This window comes from Dryobates pubescens, chromosome 19 (genome assembly GCF_014839835.1).
Source record: "Dryobates pubescens isolate bDryPub1 chromosome 19, bDryPub1.pri, whole genome shotgun sequence".
Taxonomy (NCBI): Eukaryota; Metazoa; Chordata; class Aves; order Piciformes; family Picidae; genus Dryobates; species Dryobates pubescens.
In genome coordinates this window covers 6825342-6846161 of record NC_071630.1, presented here as the reverse complement: position 1 = coordinate 6846161, position 20820 = coordinate 6825342, and the positions used below count along the sequence as shown (strand labels likewise).

The 20820-nt window shown below is 41.2% G+C and overlaps 1 protein-coding gene across 1 annotated transcript in view; it reads right to left on the bottom strand.

Annotated features, from left to right (window-relative positions):
- ADAMTS18 (ADAM metallopeptidase with thrombospondin type 1 motif 18) overlaps positions 1 to 20570 on the bottom strand; it is a 78290-nt gene extending 57720 nt beyond the window's left edge. The window contains exons 1-3 of the mRNA XM_054170162.1: positions 20279 to 20570; positions 20030 to 20108; positions 17778 to 18094 (exon numbers count right to left, since the gene is read on the bottom strand). Coding sequence (XP_054026137.1) covers positions 17778 to 18094; positions 20030 to 20108; positions 20279 to 20380 — 498 coding nt within the window. The 5' untranslated portion in view covers positions 20381 to 20570. The remainder of the gene's footprint in view (positions 1 to 17777; positions 18095 to 20029; positions 20109 to 20278) is intronic.
- Positions 20571 to 20820: the final 250 nt, after the last annotated feature.

Below are 20820 nucleotides of genomic sequence, written 5' to 3'. Positions count from 1 at the left end.
TGAGAAGTGCGCTTGACACAGATGGTACTGCTGCACTGGGTAAATCAGAACAAGCTCCTGAGGCACAGTGACAGGGACCCCATCCATGATTCTCCAACAAAAAGTGAGAAGCCTGGATTTTTAAAGAGTGTTAAGCACACAGGAGCTCCCTTTGAGCTGAATATCATCTCTGCAATCATTTTCAAAGTGGGTTTATACCAATTTGGGAAAGAAAATGTTCTGGGAAACTGGTGAGAGTGGACTCTCATGAGGTTTCCAATAATACACATGTATTACTAAAGTCAGAAATCCCACGAGTAAAACTCAGAGTATGTTCATTTTTGATCCTATCCCAAACCAGGCAGCACAAAGGCATGCAAACACACCAAGAGAAAGGGAATTGCAGTGAACTAAACTTTTCCCTAGCTTTTATGTTTGCCAAGCAAATTTCACCCATCCTTCAGAAAAGTATCAAGTCTGTACATGGGCAGTTACTGACAACTACCCTGAGTCAGAGAAATATAGATGTAATGTTTTATTGGACTGGGTCCTTGGCTGATGAGAATAACCTCAGCAGACCTTTACTGATTTTCACCAGACTGAAGTACCTGGCTCTGTACCACAGCAAATGTTTAGGTTAAGTTAATGGCCTTCATACACACTAAACCACACACTTTTATCATGGAAGAAACAGCAGAATCACTGTTTGCCTATTATGACTTCAGAATGCTACAGCAGATCACATTTTTTCTTTAGATTCAAAGTGACTCAAAAAAATAACTCCATTTATTCTGTTTTCTAACACAATATAGATTTCTTGCAATTGTAGAGTGTTAAGGAGTTCTTAACAGTATAGCACTCTATTATCTGAGGATGTGACAGAAGGAGACTATGATGTTTAAATTGCCAGTCTGAGTTAGTCATGAAAGAGAACTCAGTTTGGCTGCTCAAAAGAAGTGCCATGCAGAACATTCAGCAATTATTCCAACAAGGTAACAAAATCGCATGTCTTTAATTATTCCTATATGAACAAAGCCAGCATTATCTCTGAATGGTGCTTTTGTGTTTCTGCAGTTGACTGAACTTGCTTAAAACATCTTTATGCAACCCTCTGTCAACATATGGCAAATACGGAAATATTCTTGTTTGTTCCTCCACTTAAGGTAATTGAACCAGTTCCTGGTATTTAAATGTGTTAAACTGGGATTTATTGCAGGGTAATGAGATATTCTCAAACTAACAATTTGATTGCTTTGCCACAGATTAAATGCTTGCTTGTCAGTATGGGAGCTCCTTCATTTCTCATGCTTTGGGGTTTTTTTAAATACAGAAGTGGGCACGATAAATGAACAGGAGAAAAATACTAATGTAAACTACAGCATTGCAACACTAACTAGACACTAATAATATTTAAGTTAAGTGTCAAAGGTTTACCAAGTTGCACTCAAGATCACTTGATCCCATCAGTACGATTCTTTGGCTGGCTATACTGGCTCTGGAAAGCAATTAGCTAAACCCAGCAGCTCGAGTGTAGGCTTGGTAGCTGCACAAGCACTTGGCTATGGTCTATTTAAGCAAACCCCTCTAAGTCCAAGATAAAATCTAGACACGTTATTGGTTATGACAGTTCTGAAATCCTTCACAATGCAAACAGGAAACAGGAGGATTGTTTGATGAATGCATTTCTGCTTCACTTTTCCTAAAAAGAAGCTGCCCACTATTTGTCATCTGCTGTCTTACAGTTGATTAAGTACTGATGGTACATCAAGAACAACACAACACAACAACTGACTTCAGGAGGTGGCTTTTTCAGTCTCCTAATCTAGCATCCCATGTATCTCTGAGTGCACAGCCTAAGAGAATCCTTGAAGTGTGAGCAGAGATGTATCTTAGAGAAATTTTGAAGCGTAGAAAATGTAGCCCTGTCATAGAATGGCTTAGGTTGGAAGGGACCTTCGAGATCACCTACTCCAACCTCCCTGCCATGGGCAGGGATGCCTCTGTGCCTCTCAACTAGACTTGGTTGCTCAAGGCCTCACTCTGCGTAACAGCATAAAATAGAAGCACCATTTATGCTTCTCTTAAATGCGACTTCAAGATGCCTGGATCTTTAACAGACCTTTGGACAGGGCAGAATTTCACCCTCAAGTTGGTTTGCTACAAATTATTCATGTTCCCTGAAGGATTAGGTGCAAAGAAAATGTTCTGGCAAGATTTTCCTCCTCCTTTGTGTACAGCTAATCAATTTTCTGTGGATAGAATTCAGATGCACTAATATTCTAGGGAAAGTGCATGTCTTCTTAATGAATCTTCTGCTCCTGTAGTTGTGATAAAGGCAAAACCAGTAAGATTAGGGGGGAAAAAAAGAAGAGGGAAAAAAATAAAGGATTGATGATAGATAACTAAAATCAGTACTTGGAAATTCTTTTCCATAGGTACTTAGCGTTAACAGATGCTTGCTTGAGTGTTTCTGATCAGGAACATTCCTCCCTATCAGACAAGCAACTCTAAACATTAAAGGTCATGAATCAGGTCTTTCAGGAAATGCCATGAATTATGAGATTGTTAAAGATAATGTTGAAGGGCTTTGGTGTTTTGTTTTCTTTCTGATTTGAACTATTTTTAACTCAGTTTTAAGAGTTCTTTTTAGCCTTTATGGTCACATGTACTAGAATCAAACCTGGGATTTTTTTTTTTGTGAAAATGTCTATTTTTCTGTGCTGATGGAACCTTGGCAGCTGGACCTTTCCAAAGATTTCATATCATGAGTGAGAGTGGTGCACTAACCTGAGAGACTCCCTCTCCCTTACAAGACACCCTGCTGAAGTTGTACTTGATGGAGAGACACCCAACACACTTGGACACCATACAGGGCTAGCTGATGGTAGACCCTTCAGTCTGTTTGGAGGTCTTGGCTTCATGACTTACACTGACTGGATCAAAGCCCCAAAGCAAATGCTTCAATACCCATACCCACTTTTCTCCAGAAAACATCCTCCAGATGAAAGCTTCAGCCTGGCAGAGCTGATGCAAATGAATTTGAGGGGGCAGAAGATCTGAGCCTGTCTGACCTGGGATAACGTGCATTCAAACAAAATAAATCCAGCTCAATTCCCACAGCAATTTGACTTTGCTATGAATAGCTCAGGCAGCTCTAATAACGAGGAGCTCGGGTTACATCTGATTGCCAGCTGTATTGCTTACTAAGAAGTTAGGTCAGTGGTTCCCAACCTTTTAATTTTCCTTGTTGGAATATACATTGCTACGGATTAGTTACATGAGAGAGTGGTTGCAAGAAACTCTGCAGGGAGTAAAGTATCAACTTTGCTGATATTCCACATACACAGACGTATACATATGTTGAAATATCTATGTGGGAAGGCAAAAAAAGGGAGTGGAACAGAAGAGTTTAGGCCATTATGGGAATGAAAAACAAGAAGTAAAGATGGCCCAAGAGTGAGAATGTCAGGCTGGTGCCTGAGTTATCTAGATTAAACTTCTGGTTCTTCAGCAGTTGAGTTTCTCTGTTGCTTATTTCTCAATTTTATAGGCAGAATGTTGTAATCAACCCAGTAAATGCTCAAAAGAGACTTGTGAAGGCTCACATTTGACTGTGGTTGGGTTTCTTTATTAAGATTCCTCCACCTTCCAGCCACAACCTTCAGGATGTCGCTCAGTAGCTTCAACTGAGATGCAGTGACCAGTTGCACTAAAAACAGGTCACAGCACAGCTAGGTATGTGCCATCTCACAGGGTTCCATGCTGGCAAATGTCCCACTCAGAGACACAGCCCTCAAACATGGTTCTGCCCAAGATCTGTCCCTTGGCACACTACTGGATGGCCCCACTCCCAAGAAACGCCACCACTACATTGTAGGTGACCCAGAAATGCACAGTCACATTCACTGTAGTCTGAGACAGTTTGTCCATAACAAAGAAATCCCTTCCTACAATGCTCTCCATTTCTCACATTTATAAAGTGTGATCACTTAGCCCCACTGGGAAAAGGAGGGGAGCAGGAAAGACTAAATTTCATCTTCTTTTGCTGAAATCACCTTTCAAACACGACAGCAACCTAGGTGTGTCTGAATCACATTTTTCCCCCAAGAAATGGCAAGTCAGTAAAACCTGGAGTGCAATTCATAGTATTAAATCTGGCATACAAGGCAGCACCACCCCAGAGATCCACTCAGTTACTGTCAGTTTTTCACAACATTAAAAAACATCCACAATAGCAACTCCTATAACATTTAGATAATCACACAAACATTTTTAGCACCCAGATCTTAGTTTATGGTGGGCTTTTGAACAAGAAGTGAGTTATTTGACAAGAATAAATGTAGCAAATGACAGCTATATTCAACATCATAAAAAAGCTTCCTGTTTATAGCCATGAAACCTGCCTTCACGATATGATACTGCCAAGTATAGCTGGGCCTAAAGATTCTTTGCTTTCCTACTTGTAGCCAAACACTAGCCATCAGCAGTGCTCAGACATACAGCACTAGTCCTTGTCCTGCTTTAAAACTCTGCACATTCATCCACACTCCTCTCTCCCATAAATTAGTCCCTGAGTTTGCCCCATGACACAGAGCCAGCAGCTGTTCTCTGTAGAATTCAGGCCTAAATTGAGAGAATTGTTGCATGCTTTGGCTACTCTTGTATCTCGAGCCCTTACTCAGAAACAAGGATAGGCTTGGTGTGCTGTGAAGTGCTGCATGAGTCAAAGGAGTAGTGTCAAAGCACACTAGCTCCCATAAACATGAGGTTTCATAGGCAAGAATTAGAAAAGTGAATGTGGAAAGTAAAAATGGTGATCTTCTCATGCTGAGTCTCTCTGAAGCTCCATGTTGCTTGCACAGCCTCTGATTTATCATTCTCAGATTCTAACTTCTCTACTAGAACTGTCCTCAAGCTCCTGTCCCTCACATTAGAGCATCCCTGACTCTTCCCCAATACAAACTGCCCGCTCAGTTGCCACTGAGGGTGCATTGCCTGACCAAAGACTCCTGGGGTGAAGGCAGCAAAGCCCTATTTGTGCCTACACATTTTCTTAGGTGTTTCCAGGAGTTAAAGTGCAATGCTGACACATCTCTCTGAAATTGCCCAGCTTAATGTTTCATGACTAAAGATGTGACTGTTCATGCAATCCATCTGGATCATCAGTCATTTACTCCACCTTTTCTTCTTTCCAGGTGGTAATGTAAACAGAGGAAAGCCAGAAGGACCTCTTGTTGTGAAACATTTCCTCTCTTCACAGCATGTTACACTACACACTCCTCCCACAGCATAAAACCAGCCGCGTTAATGTGCTGTGGAAGTAAATTAGTCACAAATAGCACCATAGGGAACTTAAACGTTTTGAAAGTGTATCATACAATCAGGAAAAGCCCACCCTCTTTATCTGTCAGGAGCAAGGAAACTGGAAGCTTTGTAATTTTAAACGGCCCATCAGTTGCTACGAATCAATCAAACATCTTGCTGTGGAGAGCCAGCATGCACAGGAACATTAGTAAGGTAAGGGAGGGTTTAAACTACACTCCCCATCCTGTTGGAATAGTTTCAGCCCAAGATTTCATATCTAGTCACCCCTGTCTGGGGCTTCTCTTTATATGCCTCCACTGAACCCCTCAAAACTACTCCAACAGGACAATGAGCCATCATAATTTTTCGAATTATTTATACTAATTCCCACAAATTTCACCAACCCTGAATGAATTTGATTTTTTTGGAAGAGTAAATAAATTTTCTAAGATAATTTACATACTTATAGAGACTTACACCTTTAGCATAGGATGAAGTCATGCAAGACTCATATCTACACTATCGTTTATTACAATAACCCTGCATCCATCCACTTGCTACAAAAATCAGAGAGAAATCCCAGCAATGCTCTCTTTAAAACATAAGTCCCTTCCTGAAAAAAAGCAAACAACAGACACACAAAAAAACCCAAACCCAAAACCAACAAAAACCCCAAGGTTTTGATTTAAATAATAATTACTGTTTTGCTAGCACATAATACAGTTATTGATTGGCAGAACAGACAATAGCATTGCATTGTGCAACCTTAAGGAAACACCAATATATTAATAGGTCATAATGGATCCTGGATTTCAGTGTCCTTTGTAAAATTAATATTACAAGATTGGCTACAATTCAGTGCACTGCTTTAGATATATATGTACAGATCTATAAATTTATCCTCCTTTTTACTGCCAAGTAAAATGCAAGTCAGGTCCACAGGCTAAGCTGTCATGAAAGGTATGTGGCATATCGATTGAGGTATCTTGGGCACCATTCAAAGAATCATACAGAGGGAGTGGAAGGGCCCTCTGAAGATCACCTAGCCCAAACTCGCTGACAAGGTAGGCTCACCTAAAGAAGGTCACACAGGAACACATCCAGGAGGGTTTTGAAAGTCTCCAGAGATGGTGACTCCACCACCTCTCTGGATATCTTGTTCCAGTGCTCCATCACCCTTAAACTAAAAAAGTCCTTCCTGATGTTTAGATGGCACTTCCAGTGTTCGAATTTGTGCCTGTTACCCCTTGTCCTGTCACTGAGTACCACTGTAAAAAGACTGGTCCCATCTTCCTTACATCCACTCTTTAAGTATTTGTAAGTACAGCAGGCTGAGGGAGAGTAGGAAACAGCCATCCCAGTGGGAGAATGCTTCACATCTTCTGTTAAACCTAACAGAAGTGGGGCTGTGAGGCAGAGCGACCTTTGCTACACAGCAATGCTAATTGGCAGAAGACAGACCGCCATTCTGGGCAAATAATATTTTCTTCTGTTTTGTTTCTCACATTAGAGCCTGTCCCTGACTTTCCAAACTGTAATCTTTAAAATTGCTAAATAAAACCTGTCAAACTACAAAAAAAAAAAAAAAAAAAAAAAAAAAAAAAAATACAATTCTCTCAGCCCTCAAGCTATTTCCAGCTAATTTGGTGTTGTGGTGTTACTCTGAGTAGCAAAAGCTAGGCTTCAAGAAATGCTTGGAAAATTACAACAAAAACAAACTTCTCATGGCACCATAACCCAACAGCTGGAAACCTGTAAATAGAACTGGTACAATACTCGCAGGTCAATCCCAAAGTCTGGCATGTTTTTGTTTCCAGCCTCCATTGTCTATGGTAAACTACCAATCTCTCTTTCTGATTCAGCTTCTGGTCTAAACTGTCCTTCTACTGATATTTCATCTGTCACACGGGCTGGTGGAGAAGCAAACCTTTGTCAGCACCATACCATTAGTCTGGTGTTCAATGCCACATGGAACCAGCTGCATGCTGTTCTGTCATGGCTCCTACCCTGTATTTGGGTTCATGCATGGTCTTCATTAAGTGAGACCCACAGGACACTCTGTGCCTCAGGCAGCTAAAATGACCACCCAGAACTCTCCAGTAAGCAGAGTAATCAGAGGAATCCACTAACTATTTATGTAGCAGATCACATGTTCTACTCTCTGCAATTATTTGGCTCTTCTACCAAGAGCAGAAGGCAAATGAGGTCTTGCCTTCTACAGGTGCTCCAAGGAAGACAAGTGATAACATCAATGCACACTTTTGTGGATCAAAGATTATAAGGTCCATCTCCTGACTAATGAGATACAAGCTTCAAATACTACTTTCCTCCTTCTCCCAATGCCACAACTTGACTTTATTAGGACTTGACCAGGATTAGGCCAAGTAAACTCTTTGCATTTATTCTTGACTTCATATTTATTGGTGACCCTGGTGCTTTCCTTACTTGTTCATTGTCCTAATACGCTGGCAGCACAGTGGAATTAAAATAGTTGGCATTAGCACACTGAAATATATCTGGCAACTGCAGGTACCAGATGCCAAGCACTTCAGTGCATTTCCTAGCAGCAGTAGCAGCAGCTGGCTCTCTGGGAAACTCTCTGGACTCTTGCCTCATTTCTCTCCTGGCTGTTACTTGTCTGAGTGGTTGATGAGAACAGCATAGTGTCTATCTGCAGATGGGTTTCTTGGCCCTTCAGTTAAGCCGTTTTCCTTCATCTCACTTCTGATTCAGTGAAATCACCACCTTGGATTATTTACGAGATGTGTTTTGGGTTTCCCAGTACAAATGGACATGCCTCACTTTCTTGACAAGGCAGGAGTACTTTGCATCTGCAAAATGTCCTTCTAAACCAAACAGTGACTCTAGTGAAGTTCCCAAAAGAAATGGTGTGCCTCTTGGCTCAAGAGCCAAGACAATGTAGGGAGGAAGAAAAAGAGAATCTTCCTGAGGCCAGGTTCTGATGCAAAGCAGTCAGCATAAAACCTTTTACTCACTACAGGCTTTTGATGCAATCCACAAAGCAGCAAGTACACATCAATGAGACTGGCAGATTGTCCTGCAGTAATCAATAGACATCAGCTACTCACTTGTCTTGGCATGGAGAATGTCCTATTCCCACTCCTGTTTTTGTTCAAGCTTTTGCTGCTAGAGGGAGGATAACAATCTGATCATCAGCATACGATGTCGGGAGCGCAAACAATATCTATATGGCTTTCAGCATGACTTCTGGCACAAAGAGAAGCCAACAGAGAAACACTGCAGGCTGGAGATGCTGTTGTGTAGGTTGCTATCTGAAGTGATCTCAGAGACATCTATTGTAAACAAGTCAGACTATAATGATCCTTTGTCAGAAAAAGTGCCAAGGTGACAGAGGATTCCGTCTTGTCCTACCGTAATTGTCCACAGTGGGGTGCAACAAAAACCCAACAACTCAGCCCTAGCCCATAACTGGCATTTTAATCTTCAATTTATACTTGCATCTAACAAAGCAACTTTCTGTCAGGTGTTAACAAGAAATGAAACTGGGTTACATTTACACCTATGCCTGACCATGACCAGTTTATATTCTGATTACAGTGCTAACCTGAAATCTTTCTTGAGCCTCATTTTAAGACTCAGTTTTGATGACTTCTTCTGAAGAAAAAAAAAAAAAAGGAAAAAAAAAGAATAGTTGTGTGGCATAACTCTGTCTCAAGAAAATGAAATGCTCACTATTTTCACTGAAATGCAGTAATTTGCTTGAAGAAAAAGCAAATCTGGTTTTAATTATTAAAAAACCCCACCAAGCTAATTATATTCTGGTGTTATATAAATTCTGTATCTCATGGCAAAGAAACTGCATATCTGAACAGTAATCCACATTTCATATAGTTTGTGTATTCTGCCACAGAATATAATATTACGTTCTTAAATGAGTTGGAAGCCACACTGTGCTGCAGAGTATAAAAACAAAAGTGAGGGCTCAAGCTAGGTCAAGCATATTTTTGTATAGGTCTATTAAAACTCTCATTCCGTTAATATTAATAAAGATGTTGAGACACAAAAAGTCCTTCAATTAACATATATTAGGGAGGCAGGCACAAGCATTCAAGTGATCCCACTGTGAACAGCAAGAATCCAGCCCTCAAAGAATAAAGCCCTGAGTGTGCTGTGTACATAGTGGGGCAGCTAGAAATGCTAATGCCACAGAAGAGTGAAAAGGCAACGCCCTATTGTCTGTGCAAGTAAATATCACTTTATTGCCTCAGCTTCCTCTTCTATTAAGCAGGTTTGAGCTAGGCCTTGTTATTCCAGCAAGAATAACTTCAAGACCTATTATCTTTGTCATCAGACTTTTTTCTTCTACTATTTTTTTGGCAGGAACTAGCTGGGCAGCCACACATGAGAGTCAGGAAAAGGATTTTCATCTGACTGTGCAACTTGTTTGCAGATTTCCCCAGCTTATGAGCTAACATTGTAAAAAAGAAATTAACTTGCGTGTTCCAGAAATTAGTCTGGACAATAATGGTTCCCACGGTACCGAGCCTCAACCATCAAGACTCATTCACTTGCATATGACCTGATTATTTGACATTTCTTCACCCTCATTCTTAGTGACTTCCGAGCATGATAAACAATAAAAGGTTACTGATGTCAACCTATTATGAGCCAGGATGCTGTTCTCCTCCAACACAGAGTAAAGCCAACACTGAAGCTTAATTAATACATGTTTGTAAATTGTGCTGAGCTGTAAGGCATTATGATTTCAGGTTTCTTCTGTAAATGTTTACCTCAAAGCTTTAGTCAATGCTTTACTGTCTGAACCGAAGATAAGTTCTGCTTCCATCAGCTATTCACATAGCTGGTCAAATCACTGTCAGAGCAAATCAATAGGAAATTCCTTTAGCATAGTGTAATTTATGGTAGACCTGCAGCAACAGAATTGGGATTAAAATGGGATAAGAAAAGGCAAGAAAGAACCAACATTTCTGCTCCCAGTGACATGATCAAAAAGACAGCGGAAAACCTTGTTTGTAATGTAATTATCCATTAAAGTTCAATTCAGATACCATTTGAGGGCTAGTCAGAGCCTTCCTAACACAAAATGAGTGGGTTTTAGGGGGAAAAAAAAAAAGAATAATATTAAAGATACTGAAATCTGAGTTTCAGCTGATAAAGCTTACTGTAGGTCCACTGCTAGCTCTCACTGCAGAGATAATTAAGTTTAACCCTTCTCTAGCAAGCTTGCTGAGAGAAAAGCGAGACACACAGAGCTAACAGCTTCTGTACATGGTGAGGAGTCAAGCTGGAGGGTACACCTGACTAAAAAGGCTGCTGTCTGCAGTGGAAATGCTGTGAGGGCATCACTGCACACTGCAACTTTCAAAAAGAGAAAGCAGGTATTTTCTTGAGAATCCCAGAAGGGCTATGTATCTGTAAGTCAACAACATTACTCATGCTCAGCAGAGAATGAAATCAGATGCAGACAGCTCTGAAATAGTCTTAAAGAATTGGCCAATATATTTTTGGCATCCCAGCTCTGGATGTCTTTGACTAACATGGCCCCAGTTTTTACCTCACTCCCATCTATGGTCTGCAAATTTCCAATCACAGACACTGAATACAGTCTTTAGATCTCCATGCTTCACTCCGTGTTTGCAGCACTGGATAGCAGTCCCAGCAATAAACCTAACATCTCTTTCAAAGAGCATAGGATCAGAAACCCAAACCCTCCCTAGAAAGTTCCAATGCAGAAAACATTATCTGAAATATCTCATAGACTTAAACACAATTGTGACAAACAAAACTGTAGGTGCCAATGTGACTGGGGGACTTAAGGAGCTGGTCACAAACTCCCAGTGACCATTCAGATGGATTATGACCAGACAGCCTACGTGAAATCAAAGTCAAGTTCCCAACAGAGTACAAGTGTGCAAATCACAAACTGTCATCATAATCAGGGCACTGTTTTGCAGAGAGGCTAAGGAGGAAGAAAGCCTAACAAATGAAGTGTTTAAGGACAGGTTTGATAACACTGTTTGCTCAAATTAAGCGGACTGCGAGAGACGGCACAATCCAGATTCTCCTGTGCTTTCCATTCTACTGCTTTGTGTCAGGTATAGAGCTCTAGGGGTGGCCTCCTTGAGTTGGACTTGAACTACAGTTTCACAGACTGTCATTGTGTTTTGGGTAAACAAAAGTCTTCATACTTCATGTGTGCAAACCTGGTATCTTCCTCAAACACTTCTGAAGAGGAGGAAGAAGGGGAAAAAGACAGAAATAAAACTGTACTTAGGTTAATTATTAGTGATGGAAACCTGGTATTAGTTATTAGAATCTGTCTCTGAAAAGAGAAATATCTGAGCTGTTCAGCAGCTTGCAGCTGTTCAGCAGAAAGCATGTTCCATCTCAGCAGCAGGGATGGGATGGTCCAAATGAAAATAGTGGCGCTTAAAATAAAAATCCTCATTTACATCAAAGACATCCTGTTATGAAGAGGTCAAATGTGTACAGACAGGTCATACTCTCCTGACCCTTATGAGGGCATTTGATACAAGCTTCTCTCTAATGGACTAGAGAAAGTGTGGGAACCAAGCTTTGTGGAAAGACCTTGCTACAGCAAGAAAAATGCCATTGTTTCAATTCTAGATAGAGGCTACTAATTCCTTTAGAAGACTGCTGCATACCAAGCAAGATCAGGATGGACAGCTCACCTAGGTAAAAATGGCCAGCTCCCTGTTTCTGGAGCTCCTTGAAGAGTGTAAGCAGTGGTGCTTGCAACAGCCTGAAGTTTGGTTGGAAATACACCAACAAACAATCTCCATGCTCCTACTATCAGAAAAATAACAGAGCAGGCAAAAAATTACTGAGAGGATCAGCTCCTGTGGGCACCATTGTGAGATGTTCCACATTCACAGCCCACTGTGTTCAGGCTGACAGAGCTAAAGTACTCTCACTGACACAGTATTTCCTCTACGTATGTTCCAGGTTTCCAAGTTGTTTAATATAAAACCTACAAGCAATGTGACCTCTATTATTTTTTCCTGTCCAGCCAAAGTAGATTATTTCTCCATCATTAATCCTCTTGAATTCCATTTCTTACCCATCAGGAATCAGTAAGGTCAAAAAGCCTGGGATAACACTGGTTTTGTCTCGCAGAGATAAAGCTAGAGTTAAACAGAAACCTTATCAGACAGATACGGAGAAGGGCAATCCATAATCTAATCATACAATTCATTCCCCATCAGCAGTCAATTCAAGGCTGAGACCAGAAAGTGTCTTGTATTTTTCTAGCATAATTTAAAATACCTTCTAGAACACAGCTTTTCCCCCACTGTTCACCTCAATTTCCTGTAAAGATTTTTCTTGTTTTCATTTTTATCATAGCACAGAGTAAATAATGGCAAATTGTCCATCAAATCTGTGGACAATATCATGATCCTGTAAAACAATTAGTGTTTTATAAAGGGTGGAGATGTAACGGTATGAATGTAAAGAAAGTCAAAGAACTCATATGCCAGATGCTGGTATAATGGTAAAAAATGTAAGATTTGGATATTGGCTCGTGGATAGACTAAAAATAGTTTTGAGAATGAGTCAAATCACCCATTCTGTACTTTGGTTCTCTTCAAGGTCCCACTAGCTGAAATTTTGTCCTATTTTTTACAGCTGTAGGTTTCCAAAGGAACCTCATTGTGAACAGCAATTATTTTGTATTTTTACCAGCAGCCTAGCTCACTGATTTTGATATGAGTTTGTCTGCCTAAGAACCTTGGGGTTTCTCTCAACATATTTAATTGGACATAAAGTGTGAGCTCTAGGAATAAGAGGCTGTTGTTAGCATGAACTTAAATAATGCTAATACAGGGTGCAATTAAAGGACTACAAAGAATGGGTACATGAGTTGCCTTGCCTTCCTGCCTCTTAGGTGGCCAGACTACATTAAGCTTTAATTTTGTGGCTTCTTTGATACTTTGAGCAAAGTCCTGCCCTTAGACACAACTTCTGTTGGATTAATACACCTCCTGTTTATCTATCAGTGCTACATCTAACCCTTTCTGCAGTCGTAGACTCCTCTGACAGCTCAATGAGTGTAACATGATTCATCCTTCCCTCCTCTTTCTCTCCCCTTGACTAGACACTAACAAACACAACAGAACTTGAGACAAGAGGCCCCTTATAATGAAAGATTCAATCACATCTTACCAAAAACAAAGGCCAGTGCACTAGCTCGTGCATGATGCTGACTCTACTCTCCTAATTGAGGTACATAAGTAACAGAGAGAGAATGGCCCACATTCACCTCTGGTGTGAGCAGGTGCAGCCTCTCAGGCCTCCAGGCAAGTGCATTTGCTTAGGGCTGAATTTGGCCTGAACAATAAAACCACGTATCATGACTCAAAACAGTCATCTATTCCTCCTCTGAGATGGAATGGTAGGAGAATTTCTTTATGTTGTACATAGGTTTCTTTCCCCTGGGCTCACAGGCTTTGTACTTGCTATATACCCTCACCTGCCTCCTCCAAACAGCAGCAACATCCCCACAAATGTTATATAATAAACTACTCATTCTTTTCACTACTTTCTATGCTGTGTATTGGATTGCAGTGTGAACTTGAGTTTGTAAGACAGAGTTCTTGTTCACGTCTGCTCCTAAATGCACAGTTATAAATTACTTTAAGAATGAACACAATTGGACTACTGACAGCTCTGGGCTACTCTTGTATTCTGCCTTGATGTACTGTGTGACTGCAAACAACTTGCTTTACACAAAAGATTATGTATACACAGACCTAACATGAGGAGACAGAAAGGAGACAAAAAGCAGCAGAGAGACAAACAACACAGTTTACACACAGACTTGGAAGACAGTAGTAATGCTTTTCAAAACAATGGTATCATCAAACTGGAGTTAAAGATGGTGAACCCACATGTAGATAAGAATGGGAGAGGGAGCAAGAGGAACGAGGTAGGAATACAGATAAAGCCACACTGAATAAGTCTCATTCTAGCAGTGGCCAGCACCATTTCCTTCAGAAAAACTGAAAAGCCTATGCATTCTGTGGATTTGGCATAGTCTGCTTCCCAAACAGATAGCGAAAGGCAAGTAAAAGTAATACTATATTGCTAAATAGCAGTAGCAATAAAAACACAGAATGAAAACAAGTAGGAATTACTCATGTCAGGAGTTTGGGGAAAAAATAATTGAATTTGGCAAGAAGAGCAGCTTGGAGAATGGAGGATGATGAAGTAAGACAGACCACTGGTCTGGATATCTCAGTTGAGAGAGCCTAAGGGAGTGAAGGAAACTCCAAGAAATCATGCTGTAGTAACAAGAGTTTTATTAAAAGTAGTAATGAGTATCAGTGAAGAAAGAAGTTGAAAATACTGCATTCACAAAAACTTTAAAAAAATAAATCACAACTTCTGTGGAGGGAATGTATTACATTCTTCACAGACAGTCCAGAACACATTTCTCTGAGGATGCACAACATACATCCATCTTTTAGGCATTTCTGATAAAATGCCTGAGCAAATCTGCCCAACAGAAGCCTGGATTTTAATAAAGCTGTCATACTCTTTCATTGCCAAGTGAGCATGACATTGCTACTCAATGCTTGATGGTGAAACAGACACCTAGGAAGAGCTAAACAAGATTTGTTGCATAAAAGATACTTTGTTTTCAAAATCAAATCAAATCACAGTTTTCTTACTGAGTAACAGACATTCCAGCAGGTAACGGATGCTGACTGAAGCAGGAAAGGGCAGATGAAAAAAGACACTAAGTTTCCTTTAGAAAATCAAAGCACCTAAACACTTTGATGATGAAAAAGGCTGGAGACAGTATCATAGGAAACTTGTACACCATCTCCTAGAACGTTAACTTTGTGTAGCAGAGTACTTCTTCAGACAAAGAGCACAGATCCAGTTTGCCTTCTGACACATGAAGAAAATTCTGTTGACCGATGGAAACATTTGGTCTCAAATCAACAAATCAGCATAAAAATGCAGGACCTTACTGTCACTAAGCTATTGAAACAGTGAGTAAGATACACACATCTCTTAACAGATCTGTACCACAGCAACAAATTCTTGCTCCTTTCCAGTGTTAAGTTAAGGTCATCCTGCCTAACAAACCATTTCATATAGACTCTCTCAAAAGTCTACTCTGCAGGCAATGGCAGATAACAGACAGCTGAATGACTGAATACTCTAGGTCATCCAAAAAATTAGATCAAAGAGTCCCTGTAGTCTATTGAAATGCAATTGCTTCCAAATCACATTGTGGTGTTCCAAGCTTGAAAGAATGGGTCACTGCAGTTTTATTGTAGAGAAGCTATTGCTAATGAAAGGAACAATGGAAAGATTAGTGCTACCAACCATATAGAAGAAACACCACTTTCGGTTTAATTGCAGTGAACAAAGCAAATAGGAAAGAAGGGCAACCAAGTGACAAAAGTAGTTGGTGCAAAGAGGATATAGAAGCTATTCACAAGGTTCTCTTGATCAGAGCACAGTGTCCAGACTTAACATATGATTACTGAATTTGGATCACACTAAAAAATGACGTGGTTGTCATTACAGACAGCTGACGACACATTTTTAAGAATGCAGCCTTGCAAATTGAAAGACTAAGAAGCCTGTTGATAATTTGCCTGGGATTCATTAGGTGCACTGGAATTAATAAATGGACAGGGAGACAGGAACACTTATATTTGTGATACCTACTCTGCAGAAGATTATTATAAGTAAAGGTTTACTTCATTTAATTGTTTAAAAAACAATTTAAGTTGAAATCTGCTGAACCTTGGAAGCGATTGAAGAGAGGGATTCTAATTGGTGATAATCTAGGTACTGAAAGAGGTTCTGCCATAATAAATTTGTTCTTGCCAAATATTTATTCCCTCTTGATCAGTTTCTGGATCTTTTCTAAGTGAAGCTTACCAGTCATAACAATCTCTATGTCGAGACAGTGGTAAAAGATCCATTTCAGTCTCAGTTAAGATCACCACATTCTGTTTCTCTGTGACCCGAGGCAGATTTGAACCTTCCTTTTCCAGACAAGACTTGACAAGCCCAGCTTCACTTAGCTCATAAAGCATGTTAAAACCCAAAATGTGACTAAACGGAGAAGATCACCAAACTGTAACTGTTGTGTGTAGGTAGAGTACTTCTCTTAGAGGAAAAGCAAATCACTGTAATAACTGAAAACGTTTTTGCTGAATAAATCTGGTAAAAGCTAGTAGTTGTGAAAATGAAGCTCGCACGGAAACAAACTAAGCACATCCAATATTAGCAGTTCAGCAGCACAAACACAACATCAAAAACAAAACAAAACAAACAAACAAACCCACAAAAAAAAACACAAAACAAAAGAAAGCTTCATCCCAGTTCCTGGCACCTGCTCCAAAGTCAAATTTGCAACTGTTCTAATGTACTCTAAGATGCTATTTCCTCTAACTTGCTGAGGGGGAAAAAAAAAAGGCAGAACATTCAAAACATAAGCCAGACTACTTCAACCAGTTATCAGTATTCAACAGCCCTTCCTAATGAGCCACCTTCTTCTCAAGTCACTGATTACTATTTCAAAGGAAACACTGGGTGTCTCAAGTGCTCCTTTTTTGGTCTTGTCACACAGTTTAATAGCCCTTATGGACAAGTACCTTTGCAAAACAGATTTCCAGAGGGTGACCCAACATATCCTCTGGACCCCAGTCAACCACAAAGCACAGATAGCTTCATACACCTAACACTTAAATGTCACTGCTTTATTCTCCTCTCACAGGAGGTTGCTTTGCAAGTGCAAGGGCTTAAAACCCATCAATAATTATTAATTCTGTAGATGATTCTTTCTACTTCTCTGCAGGCAATGAACACTGTCAAATGTATTTGGGGGAAAAAAATCACTTGAGTAGTAATTTTTCAAGAAGTTGGATGACAGCCACAAATGGGAAATACACAATGATAATATTTAACACATTCATAAGAGATCAACTAATCATGAGTTCTAAACCCAAATGAGGCTGGAATTGTCAAAGGAAACAAGGGGAAATAGGTTCTTAACTCCTGCTGAGCTAGGAAATTCACCCTTCCTTAAAGCAGTTTACAAACTTAGGTATAATATACTTTTTTCCTCACAAGCTTATAGATTCTTTTTTCTTTATTCATAGTAGTTCACAAAGGCAGGAAGAGCATTCACTTAAGAGTAAGTAAAAATGTAAAAGCTACCACAAACTATAACAAATAATTACTAAGACATCAACCAGTCTTCCAGGTGATTTTACTTTTTTTTTTCCCCCCCTGTAAGACTAGGATAGAAAAACACAAAGAGTGTAATGCAGTTTATTTGCCATAACTCAGCTTCTTCCGTGAAGTGCAGTAGCAACTAGTGATATTAGGAAAATGACCAAATGATGTATGATGTACTGATGTCATTTGAATTACATACCTTCAGCTACTATTCCACATATAAAAATACTTTTAAAGTTGATTTGTCTTAAATAAACACTTACCAAGCCTACACATGTAGATATTGCTACTGAAGAGGTGCTATCATTCCTTATAAATCCCTGGTAGAAACACTGCTCAATGTCATGTTCCTGAGAATCTGAGACTCCATCCTTCCCGAGTACCTGGACAATAAAACTGTCACTTAAAATGGTCGAAGGTTTAAGTTCTAAGTGAAGTTCCTGTCCAAATGCTGAAAATTTGTAGTGCAAGGAACTCTCTGAACTCTGAGTTGATCTCTTTCTCCTAGTACTGTGCAAAATGTCATGTGAAATGTATGATCCACTGGAATCCACTTTGACAGGTGTCACAAATACATAATCTGTAACGATAAAAAGTTAGCCATCAGCTTTTGTATCCAATGAATAAGGTGTCATTCTAGCACAGCAAGCATCAGGCTTTCACTACAGCATGGAGTGTTCCCTCCTCCAGGGGATGGCCTGGAAGCTCTGCAGGCTACGTGTGTGTAGTCCTGGTGCATAAATTCACCCCTTCAAGTCACACAGGCTCTCAAACTGTGTTTGTTTCCTTTCTGCCCCACTGAGAGGTACAGACTAACTAGCATAGCTATGAACATTCCCACAATCACTCTTCTGAAGACATTTGTCATCACCAGCAGAGCTGTAGGCTTTCCCCTCCCCCTGTATTAATTGCTGTCAAATGTGAAGGCCACTTGGCCTGGAGAGGGCTTTTTCCCTTCTCTAAGAATGCAGTAAATATTGTATCACTCTGGGGATAACCATGACTGAGACTTTGTAGAACTGTACCACTCGTTCAAATGGATTAAAGGATTAATTTATTAATGCCTTAACTGAGTGAGACCTCATCTCTTTGTAGTGACTTGATTAGACTGGGTTTCAAATTGTAACTGACCTCCAGCAGAAAGAGATTACATCCTACCTAATAACCTTTAGTCAGCCATTGCTAATTGCATGTCAAAGAAGTTTATTGTTTTGGATACAATATGTGAAAAATTATGAAACTATTTGTGAGGAGAAGGCTAAGAGCTACTCTAAAGCACCCAAGAAAAGTAAAAGCAGAGGCCACAATTTGGCTGGCTGTATAAGCAGGTGCCTAGCTTGAAGGACGTGATCACTGCTGTTGATCCAGCCATGCAGAGGTTCCTTGCATCCTGGAAGCTGTGTCTGAATTTTAGCCATTTGCTGAACCAGGCTGACTGTCCCTCTTCCTGGTTATATGAGCAGTTATGCTGAACAAGCTGCTTCCCAACCCCATTTCATTTTTGGGCTGCATTTCTCTGTGAACACTAAAAGATGTCCATGCATTTGACAATGAAACAATTTCTCTTCCTAAATTGAAATAACGCTGTTGAAGAACAAAACCCCTTCCTTCTTGTGTTGTAACAGATGGTGCAAAAACTATCAATCTCCTTGTCTGAGCAGACTTTATGGGACACACATTAAGCTGAAAACATAACCAGTGAGAGGTTGCTTTTCCTTAGACAGTGGAAACAATACATCAAGAACTTTCACTTTCCTCGAGTGGTGTTAATCAACAGCAGAAGCTGAGGACACTGAGCAGGCTGGTGGCCAAAAAATGCAAGCAGCTGCTGAAGAGAGGGAATCCCCCAGTGACCAGATGATAGGGTGCAAGAGGGTTTCCCTTTCTGCACCCTGGTGTGGTTCTCTATTATACTTTGTTTCCACTCACACCCAATAAAAAGCATATCCTGCACTTCAAACCTCCCAAAGTCATCAGCATCCAAGTGTTAGCCTCTGCCACTTGGGAACAAACAGCTCCCAAGCTCTCAGTCACACCAGCCCCTTTCTCTCCAGGTTTGTTTGCCTTCAGCCTGCACTGCACGGCTTCTTTTGCTCTCCCACTCAAATCTTTTCATTACTTTTGTCTCATTGCTTTCCTAACAGACACATAAGGCTTTGTTGTTGTGGCTACACACACATTCATTCTTCTAATCACACATGTAACCCTGGATGTATTCACCATCTCATTCATTTGCTTTGCACTTACGGATTGGTCCTTTTAACTTCTGCACACAGGGCTTAACCAGTTAATCTCTGCCCATGGTTAGCAATTTTACAGCAGCCAACTTGCTTCACTTTGGGTTTCCCTGATCACTGTGGCTTATTTCCTTTAAATGCTCGGTCCACCAAAAAAACCAACCAAACAAAAAAACCACCAACCCCAAAAACCAACAACAAAAAAAAACCCCAACCAACAAAAAAAACCATCCATGCAAATGTTCATATAGACAAGACACAGAAAGAGCTATACAAACCATAGTTCAATTCACTGATGCTGTCACTGGTTAAAATTGCTGCATGAGACATGCAACAGAGGCAGCACAACTGAAGGGTCTGCAAAAGACAAAAAAAAAAAAAAAAAAAAAAAAAAAAAGAGAGAGAAAAGGAGTATTGGGCGAGATTTACTTGACAAGGGAAGGCAGAAAGATAATGCACCAGAAACTGCAGTAACCTGGCATCAAAGCACACTAGGCGACTGCAAAAGAAAAGTGCTCTCGACCTGCCTTTACAGTGCTTCCAAGCCACGGGAGAGTCAGGAATTGCATGGAGGTGCCGCCGAGAATCGCAGCAGGTAAAGTCCAGACGACCAGCAGGAGACAGTCCATGTTCCGCCGCGCACCTGGCGTGCTACCTGCTCCCCGAAGTGTGCGGCGGGCGCGCCCGGATCCCCCGCATGGTCACCTGGGCTCTGCCCCGCAGCAGCTCCGGCGGCCGGCCCGCAGCGCCGCGCCCCCGCCCTGCGCGGCGGCAGAGCCCATGGAGCGGCGCCCAGGTGAGCGCGCCCTCGCCGCCGCCGCTGCCGCCGCGCACGCTTTAAGCCACCGCCACCGCCGCCGCTGCCGCCGCGGGGCAGCGCTGCCTCCGGCGCCGCGTCTCGGCGCGGCCGCCGCCCGGGGGGCGCCGCGGAGCGGAGCGGAGCGGGCGGGACCAATGGGGAGGCAGTGGGGCCGGGCCGGGGCTGGGACTGGCGGGCGCGGGTGGGGAGGCACCTGGGAGAGGGGCGCAGAGGCCCCCCCGCGCCCGGGCCAGCGAGGAGCGGCGGGGT